Below are 21176 nucleotides of genomic sequence, written 5' to 3'. Positions count from 1 at the left end.
CCCTGTGGGCTGCTATATTTTTATTGCCCAGCCATGCCTTAGGAACAGCATACCATTTCTCCTTTCATTTATGATGACATTATGAGCCACTATCAAAAGCCTGCAAACAGGCCTAATAGTTGATACTGGGGATTTAGATTCAGAATAAATGGGCAACAGAATACAGGATCTGAAAAAAAAAATCAACTAAAAAGTTAAGGGAAAGAATGATGATATGTTGCTCTGTAATGATTATTTAGCACTGGACGTGAAAGGAAAAGAGAGGCTCCTACTACCAAAAGCTGTATTAGTCAAGACCCTTGACTAACACATTAGTAAAGGGATTAAACAAGACAGTACTATGAACTGTGATTATTACAGAAGCCTATAGCATGAGAGAGAGAGAAGAAATACAGGATTTTTCAAACAAGATCAGTCTACTGATGTAGACAGACCCATTTCTACCTGCAATTATGGTCACTATCTAATATTTCAGGGAAGGACAACTTATGCATTAATTTTATTTAAATCCAACATACATAATGGAGAAATATCACATTCACTGTCTCATTTCGGCAGTGGCAGGCGCTATAAGTGCTCGCTAATCATTTATTCTATTTTTTCAATTCTTACAAAGGCCCTGCACTACATTTGCTCAAGAGTGTAATGCTGTTCGTAAGAATAATAGTGCTTCTGACCTCTTAACAACTGCATTTTATACTTCATGACCAAATCCAATTAAAATTTTAACACGTTACCTTCCTCTCTTTAAAATTCTGTCACGGTACCTAACTTTATGCCCGATGTGTCAAATACATGGTGTGTATGATGTATTTTTGTAGGCTACTTGGAATTTTCAGAATCACATCTTTCATTTTAAAACATTCCCAATCTTCATAGGGGTGTCTAGATTATCACTTGCTAGCTATCCTCAAACCTACACCCCCTCCCCAATCTAGCTGGTCAAGGTCAATTCCTCCTAAATGAGCAACAGCATTGTTGATGCACTTCATCTTGTTAAATTAGTACATTTTTCTAGGATAGAGAAGGTCCAAGGACAGAAGAGGAAGAGAAACAGAGGGCAGAAATAGATACAAGCCCAATTGTTAGAATATTTTCCAACTGATACTGAACATGAGGCACAGAACAGTAAATAATTAACAAAAATTCTGTTACTAAATGTCCTGGTTTCACACTATATTGTGACATTAACCTGCCACTATCATCAGTGGGAGATCTGCTGAAAAAAGATGATAATCTTAGTTTATTAACTAGGCCCTGGCCCCTAATTAAAGGTGGAATTCAGAGTGCTCTACTATACCTGTCATCACTGCTCAATACAATAGAAATTTTAAGAAACACACGTAAGGGAGAAGATAAGATATGAGTGGGAACTATATATATGCAAAACATGACACTCTTACCATATAAATAAATCTGGATTAAGTTACTTTTAAATAGCTTTTAAAAAAACAAGGATGGTGGGAAGAGAGGAACATAAATCACAGGCTAGAAGGTACTTGTTCAGCAGAGGTTTCTAGTTCCTGACAGAAGACGACCCCCACCTTCCACACACCATGATAACATTTAAACAACATCAAAATAAATCACTGTCCGCAATGACATGCAGACGACACCCGGACCGTTAAGAGGCCGGGAGTTACGGGCTAAGGGCGCACAACTGGCACTAAGATCAAGGTAAAACGCGCACAACAGCCCAAGAGAGAACCGCCACCGCCCGTACCCCCATACCAAGTGTGAAGGGCCCAGGAACCCGCAGATCAGAGACCCTCCCCCCCCCATATCCAGCCACAGGGGCCGGATCCTGCAAAGCGGAACCGCGCCCACCCCGCCAGGGCCCCTACGGACAGAGCCGACCCTCGCCCCGCCCGGGCAGGGCCCCTACGGACAGAGCCGGCCCTCGCCCCGGGGCCAGCAGGACAGGGCCCAGCCCCAGGTGCCCCGGGGCAGGTGCACTTACTCCTCTGTCCTCCTCCGAGAGGAAATCTGGGCCGTCGTCCGAGCCTTCCTGCTCCGGGGGAGACAAAGCGCACAGGTTAGTGACCCGGCCACACGCCCCTCCCGCCCGACTCCCAGCGGCGCCCGCAGCCGCTCAGACACCCACCATCATGGCTGCTCCCCGCGCGCGCTCCCTCCCTCCGCAGGCGCAGGCCCAGCCCGCCAGGCAGCGCGGAGCCCAGGGGACCGATGGGCGGAGCTAAAGTGGGAGACGGAGGAAGCTGCGCCGAGAGCCGGGGCGGGGCCTAGTGTTCGCCCGCCCTGCCCCAGAGCCGCGCTGTGCGGCGGGACAGGCTTGCAGCTTCCACGGGGCGCTGAGGGAGCGCCTGGGCCCGCGTGTCTGGGGCATGGCTGTCACACAGGATCTAGGCAGCACCGCGGCGAGGTTAAGCCTCCATCCATGGCCACATGCCAGAAAGGCGGCTCCCCGCAGGCTGCAGTGTTATTGCCTAGCCTATTAAAAATGTACCCTTAGCCAGCTTGTACCAGGCTAGCTTTACCGTTCAAGCATTGGGTCATATAGGCTACAGCTACACTGGCATGATTTTCCGGAAATGCTTTTAATGGAAAAGTTTTCTGTTAAAAGCATTTTCGGAAAAGAGCGTCTAGATTGGCAGGACGCTTTTCCACAAAAGCACTTTTTGCGGAAAAGCGTCCATGGCCAATCTAGACGCGCTTTTCCGCCAAAAAGCCCCGAGTGCCATTTTTGCGATCGGGGCTTTTTTGCGGAAAAGAAATCTCTGATGTCTACACTGGCCCTTTTGCGCAAAAGTCTTTCGGAAAAATACTTTTGCCCGAATGGGAGCAGCATAGTATTTCCTTAAAAAGCACTGATTTCTTACAGTAGGAAGTCAGTGCTTTTGCGGAAATTCAAGCGGCCAGTGTAGACAGCTGGCAAGTTTTTCTGGAAAAGCTGCTGATTTTCCGGGAAAAACTGGCCAGTCTAGACACAGCCATATATTATACCTGTCTCTGTGGGGCGGAAGAGCCTGTCATTAAATAGTGGTTCCCCATATTGACTGGCGGCAAATTACATCTTCACCTTTGTTAAAGTGAATAAATGAAGTGCCTTAATGTACGTTTTCTAATCCTTTCCTCATCCTTGTGTCTCTTCAATTTAGCTACATCCTTCTTAAATTCTGGGCAGTACAACTGAACAGAAGCAACAAGGAGTCCTGTGGCACCTTATAGACTAACAGATGATCTGTTAGTCTATAACAGGGGTCTCCAAACTTTTCAGCCCGAGGGCCGCATTAACTATCAAACAGCAGTTCGGGGGCTGACTACACACTTGAGGTCCAAATAAAAAACAATCAAAACATGGATGTTGTTTTTAATTATTTATTTAATATTATTTTATTCAGTTATTATTTAATAACACATTGATACACTACACATGAACACCTGTATTAGTGTGAATGGTGAAATTGTTTCCTGGATGCCAAAATAGCAGACATTTCTGGCTTTAGATTTGTTGTCCCTAACATCAACAGTGACCTGAGATTATCATCGGACAAGTTTGTTCTCAAATTGTTCTTCACGTATTTCATTCTTGAAAATGTTTGTTCACACAGGTATGTTGTTCCAAAGATTGAAAGGTACCTTGATGCAAAAGTTTTGACATTAGGAAAGTCTTCCTTGGGCAAAAACTGGTAAAAACCCACCAGTCCTATTTTGAACTTGTCCCTAAGGAGGTCATTTGCTTGCAACTCAATGACTTCCAGCTGCAGTTCATCTGGGCAACTGGCCACATCTGCTTCAAATGGGTTTTGAAACAATCTCCGTAATTTTTTTTCCGTAGACAAAAAGATCTCCACGGGCCGGATGAGAGGGCCTCGCGGGCCGCATCCGGCCCGCGGGCCGTAGTTTGGAGACCCCTGGTCTATAAGGTGCCACAGGACTCCTTGTTGCTTTTGCAGATCCAGACTAACACGGCTACCCCTCTGACAACTGAACAGAGTATTTCATCAGTACCAAATATAGCTGAAAACTAAAGTTTCTAGTGTTATTGTTTTATACATCCCAGGACTGATCACATTAGCTGTTTATCTTGACAGGTACCAGATGCTGCAGGACACAGACAACTTCTCCTCTGACTCTGAGGTGTATTCCGAGTCTGACCAGAGAGGAGCAGAACTCAATGATACCACCAGGGCAACAATGGGCTTGGTGGGCTTGCTGTGGTGTCAGATGGGATATGGTGCCATCTGTGCCAGTGCAGGGGCTATTATTGTCACTGCCAGTCAAACTGTGGATGTTGCCAAGGACAATACTATGGGTGGAACCACAGACAGTGCAGCAGGTGCTACCATGGGTAGTGCAGCGGGTGGTGCCAAAGTCGGTGCGAAGCAGCAGCCTAGAATGCCAACTGCAGCTGGCTCAAGACCTGGGAGTGAGCGACCAGAGTCTGTGCTGTCGTGACTATTAAGTCCCTCATAGCGTGAAAGTGTTCCGTGTGGAGAGATGGTTCAAGTCCTCTTCCAACGCCTCATGCACAGGGGAGTCCACAGAAGCTGTACTAGAAGGTCCTACCCTCGAGACTGGAGTCAATGTTGCCAGGATGGATGCACCAGCCTTTTGATGTCCCAATATGGGAGTGTCACTCTGGGGTCTCACCTGGACTTCTTGGCCAGGGAGCAGTCCCAGGTTGTCTTCTTTTTCTTGTTCTGCATCCAAGATTGTGAATGTTGCCACACTGATGAGCCTGTCTTCTGCATCACAAAGCAGTGTTGACACTCTGTTGTCCATCTTTCCTCAGCATTGAGGTATCCTACACTATTGCCTGTGTGCTGTGCATCACTGATGCTGGCACCAACTCCTGGGGCTGCGGCTGGAGGAGACTTTGTGAGCAGTTCTCCCTTTTCATTATGGGCTTAAAGCCCCTGCAGATACTGCACTTGTCTTGCAAATGGGCTAGCCTTTTCTCAAACATTATAGACATGCACATCCCCTCTGGCCATGTGCTCACAATCAAAGCAGTGAGAATGGATAATAAATACCCATCTTTCTCCAGTGCTTTGAGATCTACAGATAAAAGTATTATATTAATGGATATTATATTATTCTTGAGTTGAGAAGATTATCTGCTTCAGTGTCACTACTCTCTACCAATGGTTTCCCTCAAGTTAGAGTAAACAAAAAAGTCATTATTACACTCTAATTGACATTAGACAGGTATTTCTGTTTGCTTTGCCCCTATTCCTCTCTGAGGCACATAAGGTGCTTTATTAGGCAGGGATAGTGGAAGGACTTATGAGGAACTGTTCTGGGGTGTATAAGAAACTTATCCTGGCTCAGAGGCATTGCCAGGAGAATTCAAGAGGGTGGCTCCTTTGAGAAATGGAGCTCAAGGAGTTCCAGATGGTTGACAGCTGCACCAGATGTAGCTCTTGAGGTGGAATTGGCATGCTGCATTTGACCCCAAAGCCCAGAAGTACAGATGTCACAGGAATGCTGCCCACCAATGCATGGAGAGGAACCCTGAGACAGTTTGATAAGTAGGACGAGGAAACTGGGGATAGTAGATAAAAAGGGTGTAAGACATGCCTTGCCTCAAAATAGAGTGTGAAAAGATTAAGTCCCCAAGTTACCCCTGCTACAAAGACCAGTGGGATTGGGGACCACCCCTGACCAGGAAGAGTGACTTTTGAGGGTGGAGGATAGCTAAATCATGTAATGGGATTCTGCATGAATGAGTGGGGGAGGGGAGGGTTGCAGAAGGGATGGAGAAAAAAGGAAACAAACATCTCTTATAAAGAATGGAGAGAGCAGGTCAAGAAAAAGAAGGGCACAGGGAAGGAGAACGGTTGCTTTTGGGAAAAGGGTGGAGAGCTGTGTAGAGTGCTGAGAGCCAGAAGGTGACCTCTGATCACTTAAACTTTAACTAGTTCCACAATAAGAAGCCTGATGGAGGAGTGGAGTATTGAATTACCTTATAGTCCCCACTCATCTGATTAAGGAGCAAGTTATCCCTTTAGCTGAGAGGGCAGTTAAAAAGTGCTAAAAGGCCATGAAAGGGGAAAAGGGCTGGTAGAACCAAGAGGAAATAAGAGCTCATGGAAGTGAGATCTCTCACTCTCCCTTTCTGCCTTTCCTGAGAAATGGCTGTCCCATGGGATCTTGATGCTTGCTTGGGGGAGGAGGTATAATAGAATCTCAGAATGATGAACACCAGAGTTGTCTGTAACTTTGAGATTCTACTATAATATAAATAATTACAGAGGTGTCTAACCAGAAAGCACATCAGGCTCTTTGTGTGGGATCTCAGGGTAGATATGGAGTGTGCTCTGTTAGTATGACTAATATAATAATACTACCCAAGTTTCAGCATTGTAATGTAAATTATTTGGAAACATTTCCCTGCAGTGACCCTCAGTGTCAGTAGATGGCACTATTGATATAATTTTAATAGCTGCTGGCCTCACCCCTGGGGAATACTGAATAGTCATATAACTGTTAAGAGTTCATGCAGTTACAGGACTATTCAATTACAAGCTATCTAACATCCCTATCAGATACTCAAATGACAGGCAAATCCCTGTCATCTGGAGCAATTTTCCTGTATTTCACCTCACTGGCTCTCCATTTCATGTCATATTAAAATATTTTCCTCCCTTTCCCCACTCTCTCTCAATTGCTGACTTCTGCTATATTTATAACTATATATAGTTATAAATGCCATACCAGCAACTGCTGTACTGTGTTGTTTAGTGCTATGGTATTAAATTAAATACAAGAAGAAAGGTGAGTTTCTAATAAGTAATATTCACCATTCATTTTCGGTGACAAAATAGATGTTTAGTGCTTTGTTCCCAAGAGGTGAAAGGGACAGAGAAGCACAACAAGCCCATTATCTTATTACAAGACCCAAAAGGCTATTTGCCAGTCAAAGGTATGCTATATTGCCTGACCAGTTTATAGCAGAAAAATGGTTCCATGCTGAAGAATTTGCAAGCTCTGAAGAGAAGGGATTGTCTATTATTATTAGTCTCTTGAAGTATTTTTGAAGAAGCATATCTTCTCCTGAAATAAATACAGTTTAATAGTTTCTGAAAAATCTGTAGATTTTGGCTTTAGATCTTTGAATCTTCAGTTGCTGCACCTGAAAGAATGACTGAAAAGTAGTCTTCCCTCGTTAGCAATTGTCTTTCCGTGCATTTATGGTGTTGCTCCTAATAAAAAAATAGTTCCAGATTTAAATTTGTCTGCTTGTGTATCTAGATACTGCTTGTCCCAGACACTACCTCTTTTAGACCATCCTTGCATACTTCCCATTCACTCTATATTGCTGATGTTAGTCGCAACATCCATTCGTAGCAAGAGTATAGCTTGAGTTGGCCTGTCATTACTAGCCAATGAGTTTATATGGGCCACTCAATTTATAGGTGCTAATAACTCTTCCCAGGAGAGCACCCTTTTTGAGGATAAATGTGTAGCCTATATGTGAGCAGATGTAGAGATTAAATACTATAGATTATAGATGGATGGCAGATATTCAGATCCATACTTCTCCTTGTGCAGGTAATGCTTCCCCATTGGCTCCTCATTCACTGTGCACTGTGCTTCCTCTATCTCTGAAGCCTAATGGCAGGCAGGAGAACCCATTTGTTGGTCAGAAGGCCCAGAGTGGCTAGACAACAGGAAAGTGGCCAGTCCATTCATAAACCTATCACACAATACCTATTGTCCTTTAGCTTCCTAGACTGGCATGTATTTCCTGCTTGCTCTGTATTCTTAAGACTGTCTGATCAGGTGTGTCTCACCTGAACAACCACAGATTGCACTGCCCTTTTCTGTTCTATGTTTTACTAAGAGGGCAGAAAAAAGGGCCGGGTATGAAGTGCTCCCACATCCAGCAATAAAGCAATATACTTAAATGAATCAAACAGTACCACAGAATGTCTATTGGTAGTGATTCCATGCTTTAATAAGAATATAGCACTAGGGCTATATTACCAATCACCTGACCAGGATGATGACCGAGACTGCTCATGGAGATTAGAGAGGCTATTAAAATAAATTCAGTGATAATGGGGAATTTCAGCTATCCTAATATTGACTAGGTACATGTCACCTCGGGACAGGATGCAGTTTCTTGATACTTTAAATGACTGCTTCTTGGAGTAGTTGGTCCAAAAGGTGACTGTAGTTGTACCTCCCAGTAATAGTGACCATAATACAATTACATTTAGAATCCCTATCACAGGAAAAACACCACAGCACCCCAACGCTGTAGCATTTAATTTCAGAAAGGGGAACTAAAATGAAGAGATTAGTTAATCAAATTAAAAGGTACAGTGCCAAAAGTGTAATCCCTGCAAGCTGCTTGGAAACATTTTAAGATACTATAAAAGATGTTCAACTTAAATGTGTACCTCAAATTAAAAAACAAACAAAGAGAAGCAAAAAAGTGCCACAGTGGCTAAACAGCGAAGTAAAAGAAGCAGTGAAAGGGAAAAAGGCATGGTTTAGAAAGTGGAGATTAAATCCTAGGGTGTGTCTAGACTACATGGCTCCGTCAACGGAGCCATGTAGATGAGTTTACTCGGAAAAGGGAAATGAAGCGGAGTTTTAAATAATCGCCGCTTCATTTACATAAAAATGGCTGCCGCGCTGTGCCAATCAGCTGTTTGTTGGCACAGCGCAGCAGTCTAGACGGGGATCTGCCGACCCCAGAACTCTTGGTTGACAGATCCTCACGAGACTTACAGGATCTGCCAACGAAGGTTTCTGGGATCGGCAGATCCCCGTCTAGACTGCTACGCTGTGCCGACGAACAGCTGATCGGCACGGCACGGCGGCCATTTTGATGTAAATGAAGCAGCGATTATTTAAATCGCCGCTTCATTTCCCTTTGCCGAGTAAACTCATCTACATGGCTCTGTTGATGGAGCCATGTCGTCTAGACACATTCCTAGTGAGTTATCTAAAAAAGGAGCATAAATTCTGGCGAATAAAGTGTAAAAATATAATTAGTAAATCCAGAAAAGAATTTGAAGAACACCTAGCCAAAGACTCAAAGCAATAGCAATTTTTTAATTTACATCAGAAAAAGGAAGCCTGTTAAACCTGGAAAAAGGAAGCCTGGGGCCACTGGATGATTGAGATGCTTAAAGGAGCACACAAGGACAATAAGGCCATTGCAGACAAACTCAATGAATTCTTAGCATCCATCTTCATGACTGAGGATGTGAGGCAGAATCACAAACCTGGGTCTTTCTTTTTAAGTGACAAAGCTGAGAAACTGTCCCAGATTGAGGTGTCAGTAGAGGATGTTTGGGGACAAATTAATAAATTAAAAATAAGACACCAGGACCAGATGTCATTCACCCAAGGAACTCAAATGTGAAATTGAAGAACTACTAACTGTCATCTGTAACCTATCATTTAATCAGCAGCTGTACCAAATCTCTGCAAGATAGCTAATGTGATGCCAATTTTTTAAAAGGGCTTAGAGGTGATCCTAGCAATTCCAGGCTGGTAAGCCTCGTTTCGGTACTGAGCAAATTGGTTGAAACTATAGTAATGAACATAATTTGTTGAGAAAAAGTTAACATGCTTTTTTGTAAAGGAAAATCATGGGGAAACAATTTACTAGAATTCTTTGAGGCAGTCATCAGGTATGTGGACAATGGGGGTCCAGTGTACTAGTAAGATAGAGTGTACTTAGATTTTCAGAAAGCCTTTAATGAGTTCCCCCACCAAAGGCTCTTAAGCAAAGTAAGCTGCCATGAGGTAAGAATCCATTATAAGACCTTCCTGCCTAACTGATTAAAAGACAGGAAACAAAGAGTGGGTACAAATTGGCCTGTTCTGGGACCAGTCCCAGTTAACATATTCATAAATGAGCTGACTTAGAACTGTAGCGTCAGGGTATGTGTTGGGGGAGGAGGAATCAGAGTTTCTTGCCCTCACAGTACCAGGATTCTGGGTTGGGGACTCAGGGCTTTGGCCCAGCGTGATTCAAGGCTCCCGACAGCTCTTCTCCTGGCTCCAGCGAGGTGGGGGGCTTGGTGCTTTAGCTATGTAAGGAGAGCTGGGGCTGAAACTCCCTCATAATTAAAGCTTTGAAACCAGCAGCTCTCCTCCCCCAGTCTAAATCTCTGAGTCCCTAAGGGCAGTACAGTATTTGCAGATTTAGTTAGTTAGTTCATTCGTTTTATTGTCATGACAGAGTTAACACACTATCATGGGAGACTGTATCTTTGCAAGCAGAAAATAGAAATATAACTTTCTAAAATATGCACAAGTGAAGGCATATGAGTGTCACATTGCAATAAGTGGGTGCAGGGGAGGAGTATCCCAAATCATTTTTGTTTGCCAGTGGGTGGATCTAAGGGTGAACAGCTGAATTAATTCCAGTGAGATGCCTGAGTGCTGCCAAGTTAAATCCTGGGCTGCATAGGTGACTAATGGAGAGCAGGAATTCAGAAACAAGTGCTAATGCAAAGACATGAGTTTTATTTCTGCTGGGTGGAGAGGTTTCTCCTTTGCAAGGTATAAGAAAAGAATTCAGAGTATTAGTTTGGGTTTAGAAAGGTTAGCTCTGTTATGGCAACCGTTCTGTTCAGAGCTGTACACTGTTATCACAGTAACAGTAGAGTTCTAGGGCTAACAAAACTACTGATATATGGGAAAGGTTCGCATAAGGACCAGAAACATTTTCAGCTAAGGCGCAGTGTTAGACTCCTATACAAATAACATGGGGCTCAACTCCCAGAACCTGCCAGCAAACAGGTGACAAGCTAGACCTTCAAAAACAATTTATATATTACTCTTGTTTTACACTGATCTGGAGTGAGAGACCTCTCATCTTAAGTTCTCTTTACATAACACAAAGTGATCCATTTATTTTCATTTACATATCTCTTGCTCAGAAAATTCTATTGTTGTTTCTCACTTGAGGGGGCAACTATGACTAAGTGACTGAATAAAATCCCATATATTTGCCAAATCAGCATTCCTTCTCATTTGCCACCTTTTAAGGCAATGCTATTCTTGGAATTTGCACTTGTAAGAATCCCACCATTGGAACAGAGGATAAGAATAAAGGTGGAGAACACTGTTAATCCTAATCAGAAGTGTATTTTATTTAGACTAGTAAGAGACAATACAATGAGCTTCATGAGAAACCCTCCTTTCACATCTCTTAGGATAAAATAGTTCTGTAGCATTTCCCAAACTACGCTTTTATATCTCTCTCCGCACTGTGGCACTGATGTCTAAAGTCAAAAGAGGTACTGATTTACACTTTCTAGGAATCTGGCCCCTTATCTGTGCTGATCCCCTTTATTAATTATTGACTTGGCTAAAAGTTATAGTCCTGTCCCCTGCTCATAATTAAATAAAATACTGTTAGCAATCAACAGCTAAGTCTCCTATTTAGTAATGCTCACTTTACATTATCATGTACAAGGATTTCAGCCCAGCAAGACCTGAGATCTTGCAAGCTAAACAGAGCCAAAGTGAGTCAGTACATGTGTCAGAAACCTCCGAGGAAGTACAGGCTGCCCCCGACTTGCAACACGATCAGCTCCAGGGATAACGTTGCAAGTCGGGGGTGTCGTAACTCTTGCCAGCATTTACGACAGGCATTGAATGCTGTCACAAATGCGGGGCCGAGGACGTAAGTCGGGGGATTTCAGCCCCTTCCACACTTATGAAAAAGATTGTAAGTGTGGGGGGTCGTAAATCGGGCCGTTATAAAGAAATTGACAATGGCAAAGTCACTAATGTGTGTTCAGACTTGCCCCTCTGATAGATTGTGTGGTATGTATCCCACTGTGCCTGGCGAATCCATCTGTCTCTAGGTGTTATGGGACCATGGAACAGAGCATGGGGCATCTTGGGGGCCATGCAAAATGTCCCATCAGGCACTGCTTTGGTCTGGAGCTTCTGGCATCCTTTTGTGACTTTTTTCCAACTTCCATTATTTACTGTGTACTCTGGTATCTACAGTGAGAAGGAATGGATCCCACACTTCTCTTGTACACTCCGTTAACTGTGGTGAGGATGTCATGCATGGCAGAGGAGATCATCTTGAAATTACTGACAGATGAGGAAGAGTCAGAGAAGCCTGACTGTGTGTGATACAGACAGCAGCCACCTGTCATTGCATTTGGCAGTTAGTCTACGTCTACATTACAGTGCTATTTCAGGATACCGGAGGTATCCCAAAATAGCTATTCCACGTCTTTACAGTGCTCCAGTTATTTCAAAATATAACAGGCTCACTATTCCAACATTCCTGTGAACCTCATTCCACGAGGAGAAAGGGATGTTTTGGAATAGTGATTTATTTTAAAGTAAGTGCTGTGTAGACAGTACCAAAATTTCAAAATAAGCTATTTTGAAATTGACTTGAAATAAGCTACGCAATTTGCATAACTCAAATTGTGTAGTTTATTTTGAGCTACAGGTGCAGTGCAGATGCACCTTTAGGGAGCAGATGTACAGGGTAGAGCAGCATTTTTGGGCTAGGGAAATGAGCACTGATTGGTGGGATCACATTGTCATGCTGGTGTGAGATGAAGACCAGTGGCTACAGAACTTGTTAGGATGCATAAAGCAACCTCCCTGGAGCTCTATGTTGAGCTGGCCACTGACCTGGGACACAAGAACACCAGAATGAGAGCTGCCCTCTCAGTAGAGAAGCATGTGGAAACTGCCGCATGGAAGCTGGCGACTCCCGATTCCAAACTGACCGCCTGGTATCAGTGGAAAAACTTAAAAAACAACAGAGTCTAGCAGCACCTTGAAGACTAACAAAACATGTAGATGGTATCATGAGCTTTTCGGGGTACAACCCACATCTTCAGATGAATGGAGTATTAAAAGTCCAGTTCCAAATAAATAGAGGGTGTGGGATGGGGAGGACATGAAAAAATAGTGAATTAGAGTGTTCATGTTACAAGAAGCTGATAGAGAAGGTGCAAATTGTTCTTAAGTACCCATTGTTGGTTGCTTAAGTCATTAGAATGTGGAAGGTAGTGTGCTAGCCAAGTACCTTAATTCATACCTTTGTGATGGCTTCCAAACTTGTAAATGAAGTTAAGTTCCAAGGTGGGATGGTCTACCTTTGGAGCTGCAGGCCTGAAGGGGAATCAACAGTTTGCCATGGAGGACCATGGCTCTGAGAAATGTTCATGACATAGTGGTTGGCTTTGCAGACATGGGATTTCCCAACAGTAGAAGGGCAATAGATGGCAAATATATTCCGATTTTAGCACCAGCCCACCTTACCACCGAGTACATCAACAAGAAGGGATCCTTCTTGGTGGTGCTTCAGGCGCCTTGTGGATCACTGTGGGTATTTCATAGGCATCAACACAGGGTGGTCTAGAAAGGCGCATGGTGTACACATCTTAAGGACACTGACATGTACAAAAAGCTGCAAGTTAGGACTTTCTTTCCAGACCACAAGATTATAGTGGGGGATGTGGAAATTCCCATTATGATCCTGAGCAATCCAGCTTACTCCTTGCAGGCTTGGCTGATGAAAGATACACAGGGAACCTGGACAACAGTAAGGGACATTTTTAACAACTAGCTGGGCAGGTGCCACAAGGTGCTCAAGAGTGTTTTTGGGAGATTGGAAGCAAGATGGAGATGTCTCTAAGGCAGACTAGACTTCACTAAGGACATTATTACCATTGTTATCACCACATTTTGCACTTTAGATATTTGTGTGAATCTAAGGGGGAATTGTTTGCTCAGGTGTGTAGTTCTGAGACACAGCACTTGAATTTGAGCAGCCAGGCACTAGAACTATCAGAGGAGCTCAAAGAGCTGCTGTTACCATCAGGGAGGCTTAGAGGGTGCACATTGAAAATGAGGGGCACTGAAATATATCTTTGTTACAGTTGCTTCCCAGCTGCACCCTCACATCCAATGCAACAGAGCCAGAAACATACCTTTAAAACCTGCATCTGGAATCTCAGCGACTGCTCTGTGAAACTGGTGAACAGTAAATAAAAGCATTGTACCATTATAAAAGTATGTTTATTCATCAGAAAATAGTGCATTTAAATGCACCCCTGAGAGATGCACCCCGAGAGATGGTAAGGAAATTGCTAGCAAAGGGTTACACCTCACAAATTGTATGAGGGGACCCTGTTGGCTCACTCTGTTACTTGACTAAACATTTGATCTTTGTTCCTCCATGACCCTGATCATGTATTCTGTGGCCTTCCTGGTAAAGGCCTGGTTGTCTTTGCGTTTTCACAGCTCCCTTTCCAAGCATTGTTCCTAATGTCTGCACTCACTTGCTGACTGATTTAACACTTCACAATCCATATCCTCCCTATGAGTTATAAGATCAAGAACACATATTCCTGCGCATCCAGAAATATAATCTACGCTATCATGTGCCGAAAGTGTCCGTCTGCTATGTACATTGGACAAACATCTCAGACACTTCGCCAAAGGATTAATGCCCACAAAACAGATATCAGACAAGATCACAAAGAGAAAACAGTTTCTTGCCACTTTAACCAGAAAGGACACTCTCTAAATGACTTAGCCACCTGCATTCTGCTACAAAGACCTTTTACATCTGCACTTGAAAGGGAATCCTCTGAACTGTCATTCATGTTAAAATTCGACACTTACCAACAAGGACTTAACAAGTCTTTGAACTTTCTCACCCATTACCAAGACAGTTTCCCCAATTATCACCTGTAATACCATTAACTCACAAACATCCCACTCTCCCTACCTTTAATATCAGCAATTCACAGACACTTACCTTCCTTCCTCCCCCTTCCCACCCCCCCGCATCCCCCTTCTGTTCTGCAATGTGATTTGTCCTTTTCATATTTGTTCATTTTTTTTAATTGTATCCTTTGGTATATATGGTTGTGACTACTTTCTTCCACTATTTGATCTGAGGAAGTGGGTCTGGCCCACGAAAGCTCATCATCTAATAAACCATCTTGTTAGTCTTTAAAGTGCTACATTGTCCTGCATTTTGCTTCATATCCTCCCTGTTTCTTTTAGGGCGCATTCTTATCTGTTGCAACCACAGCAATACAGCCCATGGCAAGGCTGTCACGGGCTTAGCAGTTCAGCACATTGCACAAAAAGGAGTCTGTTAATATCAAGTCCTGCGTTGTGACATTTCACTTACAAGCCCCTTTTCCAACATTTCTACTCACTTTCCCACTGACCCTTCCAAGGGATGGATGGTGGCAAACACAATATTCATGGTGAATGAAAGGATAGGGGTGGCCGACGGCTGTGCATATGGACAAAAGAAATTCCAGTCAGAGTTAGAAAATTCCTTATGCAGAAACACAGCTCTTGCAAAGCCACACTTCTCCACAGGTGGATATCACCCTAGCAGACATCCCCCTGCTTAAGGTAAACAAGGAAACCAGGGCACAGCTTCTCCAAGCTTGTGGTTTTTATCCTGCTTCGTATGCAAGCCACCTAGATTCCACTTTGGTTCCTGCACAAGTGATTGCTGAATGGTATGGGATAGTGTCTTACAATGGAGGAGAGCTGCACTGCCATGGAACTTATGGCAGAAAATTGACAAGTAGCTCAGGAAAAGTTTTAATAGCCTCTCTCTGCAAGATTTCATTCAGATCACTGTGAGTCTCAACATCCTGCTCGGCAATATCGATTAGATACATGGGACTGCGTGCAGCTCTCAGAAACAGGCAGATTCCCATTCTTCCATGCCCTCAGTCCTGCACTCCACAAGCAACAGCTACTTACCTTTCACCTCATTCCCTACTTCATAGTCCCTGGAAAGTGATTGCTCAGACTGGCTATGTCTGTCAGCAGAAGAGAACAGTTCCTGGCTGCCAGAAACACTCGGTAACTCCAGTGGCTGTCCCTGGTTCTCTTCTGCCCCAGCCTCTTCACCTATTATGTCATCCTCTGGCTTAGGTCCTCCATGTACTGCCCCTGTGCCCTCCAAAGTATCCATAGGACTCTTGGCAGTGGGGAGGGAGGGTTCATGGTCAAAGATAGCATCCAACTTCTTATAGAAATGCCAGGTCTTTGGTGAAGCAGTGGTGCATAAGTTCATTTCACGGGCCTTATGATATGTTTGAGTTCTTTAATCTTCGCTATGTACTGCCGTGTGTCCCGCTCAAACCCCTTTTCACACAGGAATAGAGAAATGTGCCCATATGTGTCCCAGTTCCTATGGGTCACTCTCAGCTGGGACTGAACAGACTCCTCTACCAATACACTGATCAGGTCTAACAGCTCTGCAGCAGTCCAAGTGGGGGAAGCATTTGGTGTGATGGCCAGGCCTGGGTACTAAGGAAGATACCATGAGACTACTGCATACTGAGCCATCCCATGGATGGGAGGGGTCCAGGAGCTCAGCTGCATAGGGCACCAGGATTTGAATGGTTGGCCCTGTGTGGTGTACTCATCCCCTGCATCAAATGCCTCAGCAACCATGTGGATGAAACCAGACAATTACTATCCTCTCCAATGAACTCACACAGAAAAGCATGCCAACAGGAAATGGCTTTTAAATTTTGCAGAGCTTGCAAAGGGCAGGGACAGGGAGGGTCACCTGACTGCAGAGCAGCAGAGTTCAAACCACTGACCAGAGTAGTTGATTGGGAATTGTGGGCTAATTCCTCGAGGCCAGAATCAGCAATAAAATGTCTCAAGGTGTCTACCATGCATGTTTTTGGACAGTAAAGGGAAGGGAAAAGAAAAAAGTCCCTCATGGAGCTGGAAGTTTTTTTGTCAATGAAACTGACCATTTTTCCCAACAAAAGTTGCATTGCAGTGTGAATGCTCGTGCAGTTTTGTCACCAAGAGGCAGTTTTCCTTTACAAAACTTTCCAGTATAGACAAAGCCTTAGTAAGTGATATGCTTTCCTCAGGATCTATACTAACCTAATGTTGCTGGAGAGAAATTCAGTTTAGACATAAAATGGCCTGTTTGCAATCATTAAAATCCCATGGCATTTTTATATGCCTTGGGCCACTGGCCTCAGTACAGCTCCAATTTCAATGTGGGCACTTAGGGTACGTCTAGACTACCGCGTTTTGTCGACGGAAGTTTTGTCGACAGATACTGTCGACAAAACTTCCGTCGACAAAGAGCGTCCAGACACATTGAGTTCTGTCGACAAAGCAAGCTGCTTTGTCGACAGAACTCCGTAGTCTGGATGCAAAGTTACAGGCAATAACACCTTCTGTCGACAGAGTTCTGTCGACAGAAGGTGTTATGCCTCGTAAAATGAGGTTTACCAGCGTCGACAAAACTGTTGAGTTCTGTCGACGTTATGTCGACAGAACTCAGCGGTAGTGTAGACGCTGGTATAGTTTTGTCGACAAAAGTCCACTTTTGTCGACAAAACTAGGTAGTCTAGACACACCCTTAGAGTATATCTATCAAAATGCCCCTTGAAGTTTCACTTTTGTATAAAGCTCTTTTATATTTTCTATTCTAAACTGTTCTGCTGTTAAACATTTGCTGCTTTCAACCTCAAACTATAATGATACTAACTATTCGGCTACAATTCTTGGTACCGTGTATTTTCTTACTCATGAAGCTACTGTAGGATTTAACAAATTCAAGATGTCCGCTGAATAGGAAACTGTGGAAGACTACTACACAGTGCATATGACTCATGCAATCCTTCTGCCAGGGGTTAGAGCATCAACAAGGGCCAGCTCCAAATAGCCAGATATCCCTCTTAAAATTAACAAACACCATCATTAGCCAGAATTTCAGGGATCACTAAATACATTTTCTAGGCATTCTTAATAGATAATACTTTCCCACCCTCAAACACTGAGTCAGTATATGAAACAAGGAGAACTTTACAAGTGAAAAGGGAATACAGAATCACTTTGAGAAAAAACAGCAACAATTTATCTTTGTGAATGATGAATAACCCTCCCCCTCCCTGTGGTAATTTTGGCAACATTCCATTAATTTGGTTGCCACCTGCCACTGAAAATATCCAACAGACAAATTTCTGTTACCACATCACTTCCCTCTTTGCTAATCTCCTAGTTTGGTGTCAGTGGATGGCAGAGGAGCAGAGTACAGCCAAAGGTGCCTTCAAAAGGAACTCTTGGTAGAAAGTTTATACAGATCATTTCCCCTGTAGCTGTACTACTTACTATTCACCAAAAGATGGAGCAGAGTTCCTTTCCCCTCTAATTTTTCTCCATCTGACATTCTGGTTAAATAGCTTATACAGAAAAAGTAGCTCTGGGGCCATTGTTACCTCTGTTCTCCAACATATGGGAGAAGAGAGCTTTCTACCTTCTAGAGCAGCCAATGGCTAATCAATAGGAAGACTATGGGCCAAATCCAGACTGACAAACACTTTTGAGTGGACACCAAAATCTTTTTATTGACTTACTATCATTCATGTTATTTTATTATTTTCTCTGAAGTCTGAACTTGGAGTATACCTTCACCAAGAAATTTGGACCTTGACAAAACATAGACTACTTTTATTCTATAGCTTCAGGCCAAGGGCTTTTGCTTGTGAAACTGAGGAAATGTAGACAAACAGGGCCAGAAGAAGGCAATTGGAGTTTACACATGCATACACTCACCTTCGTCCTACACTGGCTCAAGCTAAACTAGAACAGAGAATATGGGCCAAAAAAATCGAAGTTCTTAAGAATACTTAAAGAAACCTTGATATTCACCTTCGTAGACTCCTGTGTCTTTCCAAGGAAAATTTTCCTTAAAGTGTTCAGTGCCCTGTTATTTGGCTCATGCTCGTCTGTCTTGTCTGGAAGAAAAAAAGGTTCAAGGGGTAGCCGAGTTAGTCTGTACAAGAAAAAACAACAAATGGTCTGGAGGCACCTTATAGACTAACAAAACCAGCTACATGTTTTGTAAGTCTATAAAGTGCTGCCAGACCATTTGTTGGTTTCTGGGAGTTTTTTGAGAAAAAAAGTTAGGCATGTAGCAACCACTGTCAGTGTCCCTCAGCCCCATTAATCTGGCTAAACCACAATTCTCCAACCCCCAGACAACTGATATCTGGTGTGAAAGTAGAAAGAATTATACTGTAAGAAAAAGATGAATTGTGCTGTAATAATGGAATAAGTTGAAGGAATTCTGTTTGTCTTTTTAAGAGGAAGAAGAAAAGTATGTTAATGTTGATTGTAGGTATGCAGATCAAGGTGCTAGCCAATTTGGGCCTGAGTTTAACAGGAAAAGAAACATTAAGTGTTAGGAAACAATTCCAGATAATCAGGGAGATATAGCCAGGAGATTGCTGTGTGCTTAATATTGAAATGAAGAGTACTTGAGTAGCCTCACACTAATTATGTGAAGTTTTGCCCCCCTTTTAATCCTGTTAATTTTGGCTTCCTTTTGACTATATAAAATCAAGGGGTTTGAACCTTGTAGGGTACTCACATTTTCTCCATGCATTTTAGCAAAGCTTTGCTGAAATAAACAGAGCAGTCTGCCAAATCTGTGAGTCCTGTCTGACTTTGACAATTTGGAGGTCCCACTGAGATGGCAACCGTCTTCGCTGAAGCTGTGTGATCCCTGACTGTCTTGCAGGACTACCGTGGCAGCCGGCACCTGGGCATTTAGCCCGAGCGGTCCTCTGCCAGAACGGAAAGGTGCACAGCCACAGCGAAGTCTACGCCATCGAACCTGTTGGTTCCTGCTCTGTTCTGGTAGGGATCCCGGGATCTAACATCAGGACTCTGGTCAGGTAATTATTTTGTCCGGACTGAGGACTGTCTTGTCTCTGTGTCTATCCGTCTTCCCTGTGGTGTGAGTGAGTCTGGGAGCCATCCCTGTCCAGGGACTGGCCGACCAAGAGGCTCCTGTCCCCGCGGTCTGTGTGACTGGAATCTGCACAATCGCAGCCGCACCGCACCTTGGATAAAATCCTTGGAGTGAACGCAAGGGCGATTGAGGCAGTAGCCTGTGGGCTTCTTTTGTGTGTTGCACTGGGCACCGCTCTGACGAACCCGAATTTCCTCCTTGTGTAATTGGTGTATGAAGTCCTCCTGTATGGGTAACTAGACGTCTAAGCAGGGATAGTTCCCTAAAGGGACCCTGGCTCAGTTTATATATTTTAGAAAGGGTCCGGACTCCTGTAAATTTCTGGAAAAATGATCTAGATTGACTCTGGGGGGATCCCAAAACTCAGTGGCCACTGTTAGGATCTTGGAACAAAGACCAAGTGGACGTCTTAAAAGACAAACTTGGCCTTCCCAAAAACTAAATTGGCTAGAGGAGAGGTAGATTGCTTCATGCAGTGGTGGGACGAGGCAAATCTTAAATGAACTGAATCGAAGCTCGCCTCCCTTAAAAATTCTAATTATAAGAAAAAGCTTTATTGGAAACCTCCTCTCCCACCACCAGATCGAGCGCTTCCCTTTACCCCATCCTTCAAGAAGACTCAGACCGGTCCCACTTGAAGTTATAAACCCTGGACCCACACGGAGCTCCACTCGATTTTAAAAGGTTTTCCAAAGCCCCAGGAAAACCCTACCAAATTTGCAGAGGAATTTTGCTAGTGTGCAATGCCTATGAACCCTCTGAATCAGACCTGCTGCAACTGTGTAAGCTACTTATAACCCCGTAAACAGCAACAAAGAAAAAAAAAAAACCCGGGCAACTATCACACAGACTGACTGATAGTTTTTGTTTGTTTGGTTGGTTTTTGGGGTTTTTTTGGGGGTACAGCAACCAGGTAAAAATGGACAGGGCGCCCTGGCGCATGCGTTTGTTAATAGCCTCTTATCTGCTATTAGCAGTATGTTAAAGCAAATAAGTGTTGGATGGGAGGCCAAGACCATGGACAAATTGCAAGCAGTGGCAGAGCATTGCCACTGCACTCTAAAAGGAAAGAGAAGCAGTCCTCACAAAGGTTGATAGCTCTGCAAATACAGCATTATTCAGGGCAGGGCAGACAGTACTGGGAATGGGGAGGGTACCAAGAATGGGGATAAGGTCAGAGAAGGGGTCGTGGCACCGGGTTTTTGGGATTTAGAGGTTTCAGCTCCGGTCATATCCACCCTGTGGGAACAAGGCATTATTGTCCCCTGTTCCAGCCCCTGTAACACCCCTATCCTCCTCCCAGTTCGAAAGGCTGATGGGAAATCATGGCGGTTTGTTCAGGATCTTCAAGCTATTAACTGCATTGTTGTACCCACCTTTCCTGTAATCCCTAACCCAGCAACTAATCTGGCTTCTATCCTGCCAG

General features: G+C 43.8%; 1 protein-coding gene across 1 annotated transcript in view; it reads right to left on the bottom strand.

Annotated features, from left to right (window-relative positions):
* The window catches only part of SNX6 (sorting nexin 6), a 45212-nt gene extending 42999 nt beyond the window's left edge, over positions 1-2213 (bottom strand). Inside the window, exons 1-2 of the mRNA XM_075926942.1 lie at positions 2105-2213; positions 1961-2008 (exon numbers count right to left, since the gene is read on the bottom strand). Of these exons, the coding sequence (XP_075783057.1) occupies positions 1961-2008; positions 2105-2110 (54 nt within the window). The 5' untranslated portion in view covers positions 2111-2213. The remainder of the gene's footprint in view (positions 1-1960; positions 2009-2104) is intronic.
* Positions 2214-21176: the final 18963 nt, after the last annotated feature.

Source organism: Pelodiscus sinensis, chromosome 4, assembly GCF_049634645.1.
Source record: "Pelodiscus sinensis isolate JC-2024 chromosome 4, ASM4963464v1, whole genome shotgun sequence".
NCBI classification, from domain to species: domain Eukaryota; kingdom Metazoa; phylum Chordata; order Testudines; family Trionychidae; genus Pelodiscus; species Pelodiscus sinensis.
The sequence above is the reverse complement of the archived record's forward strand: the minus strand, read 5'-3'. Positions and strand labels throughout refer to the sequence as shown.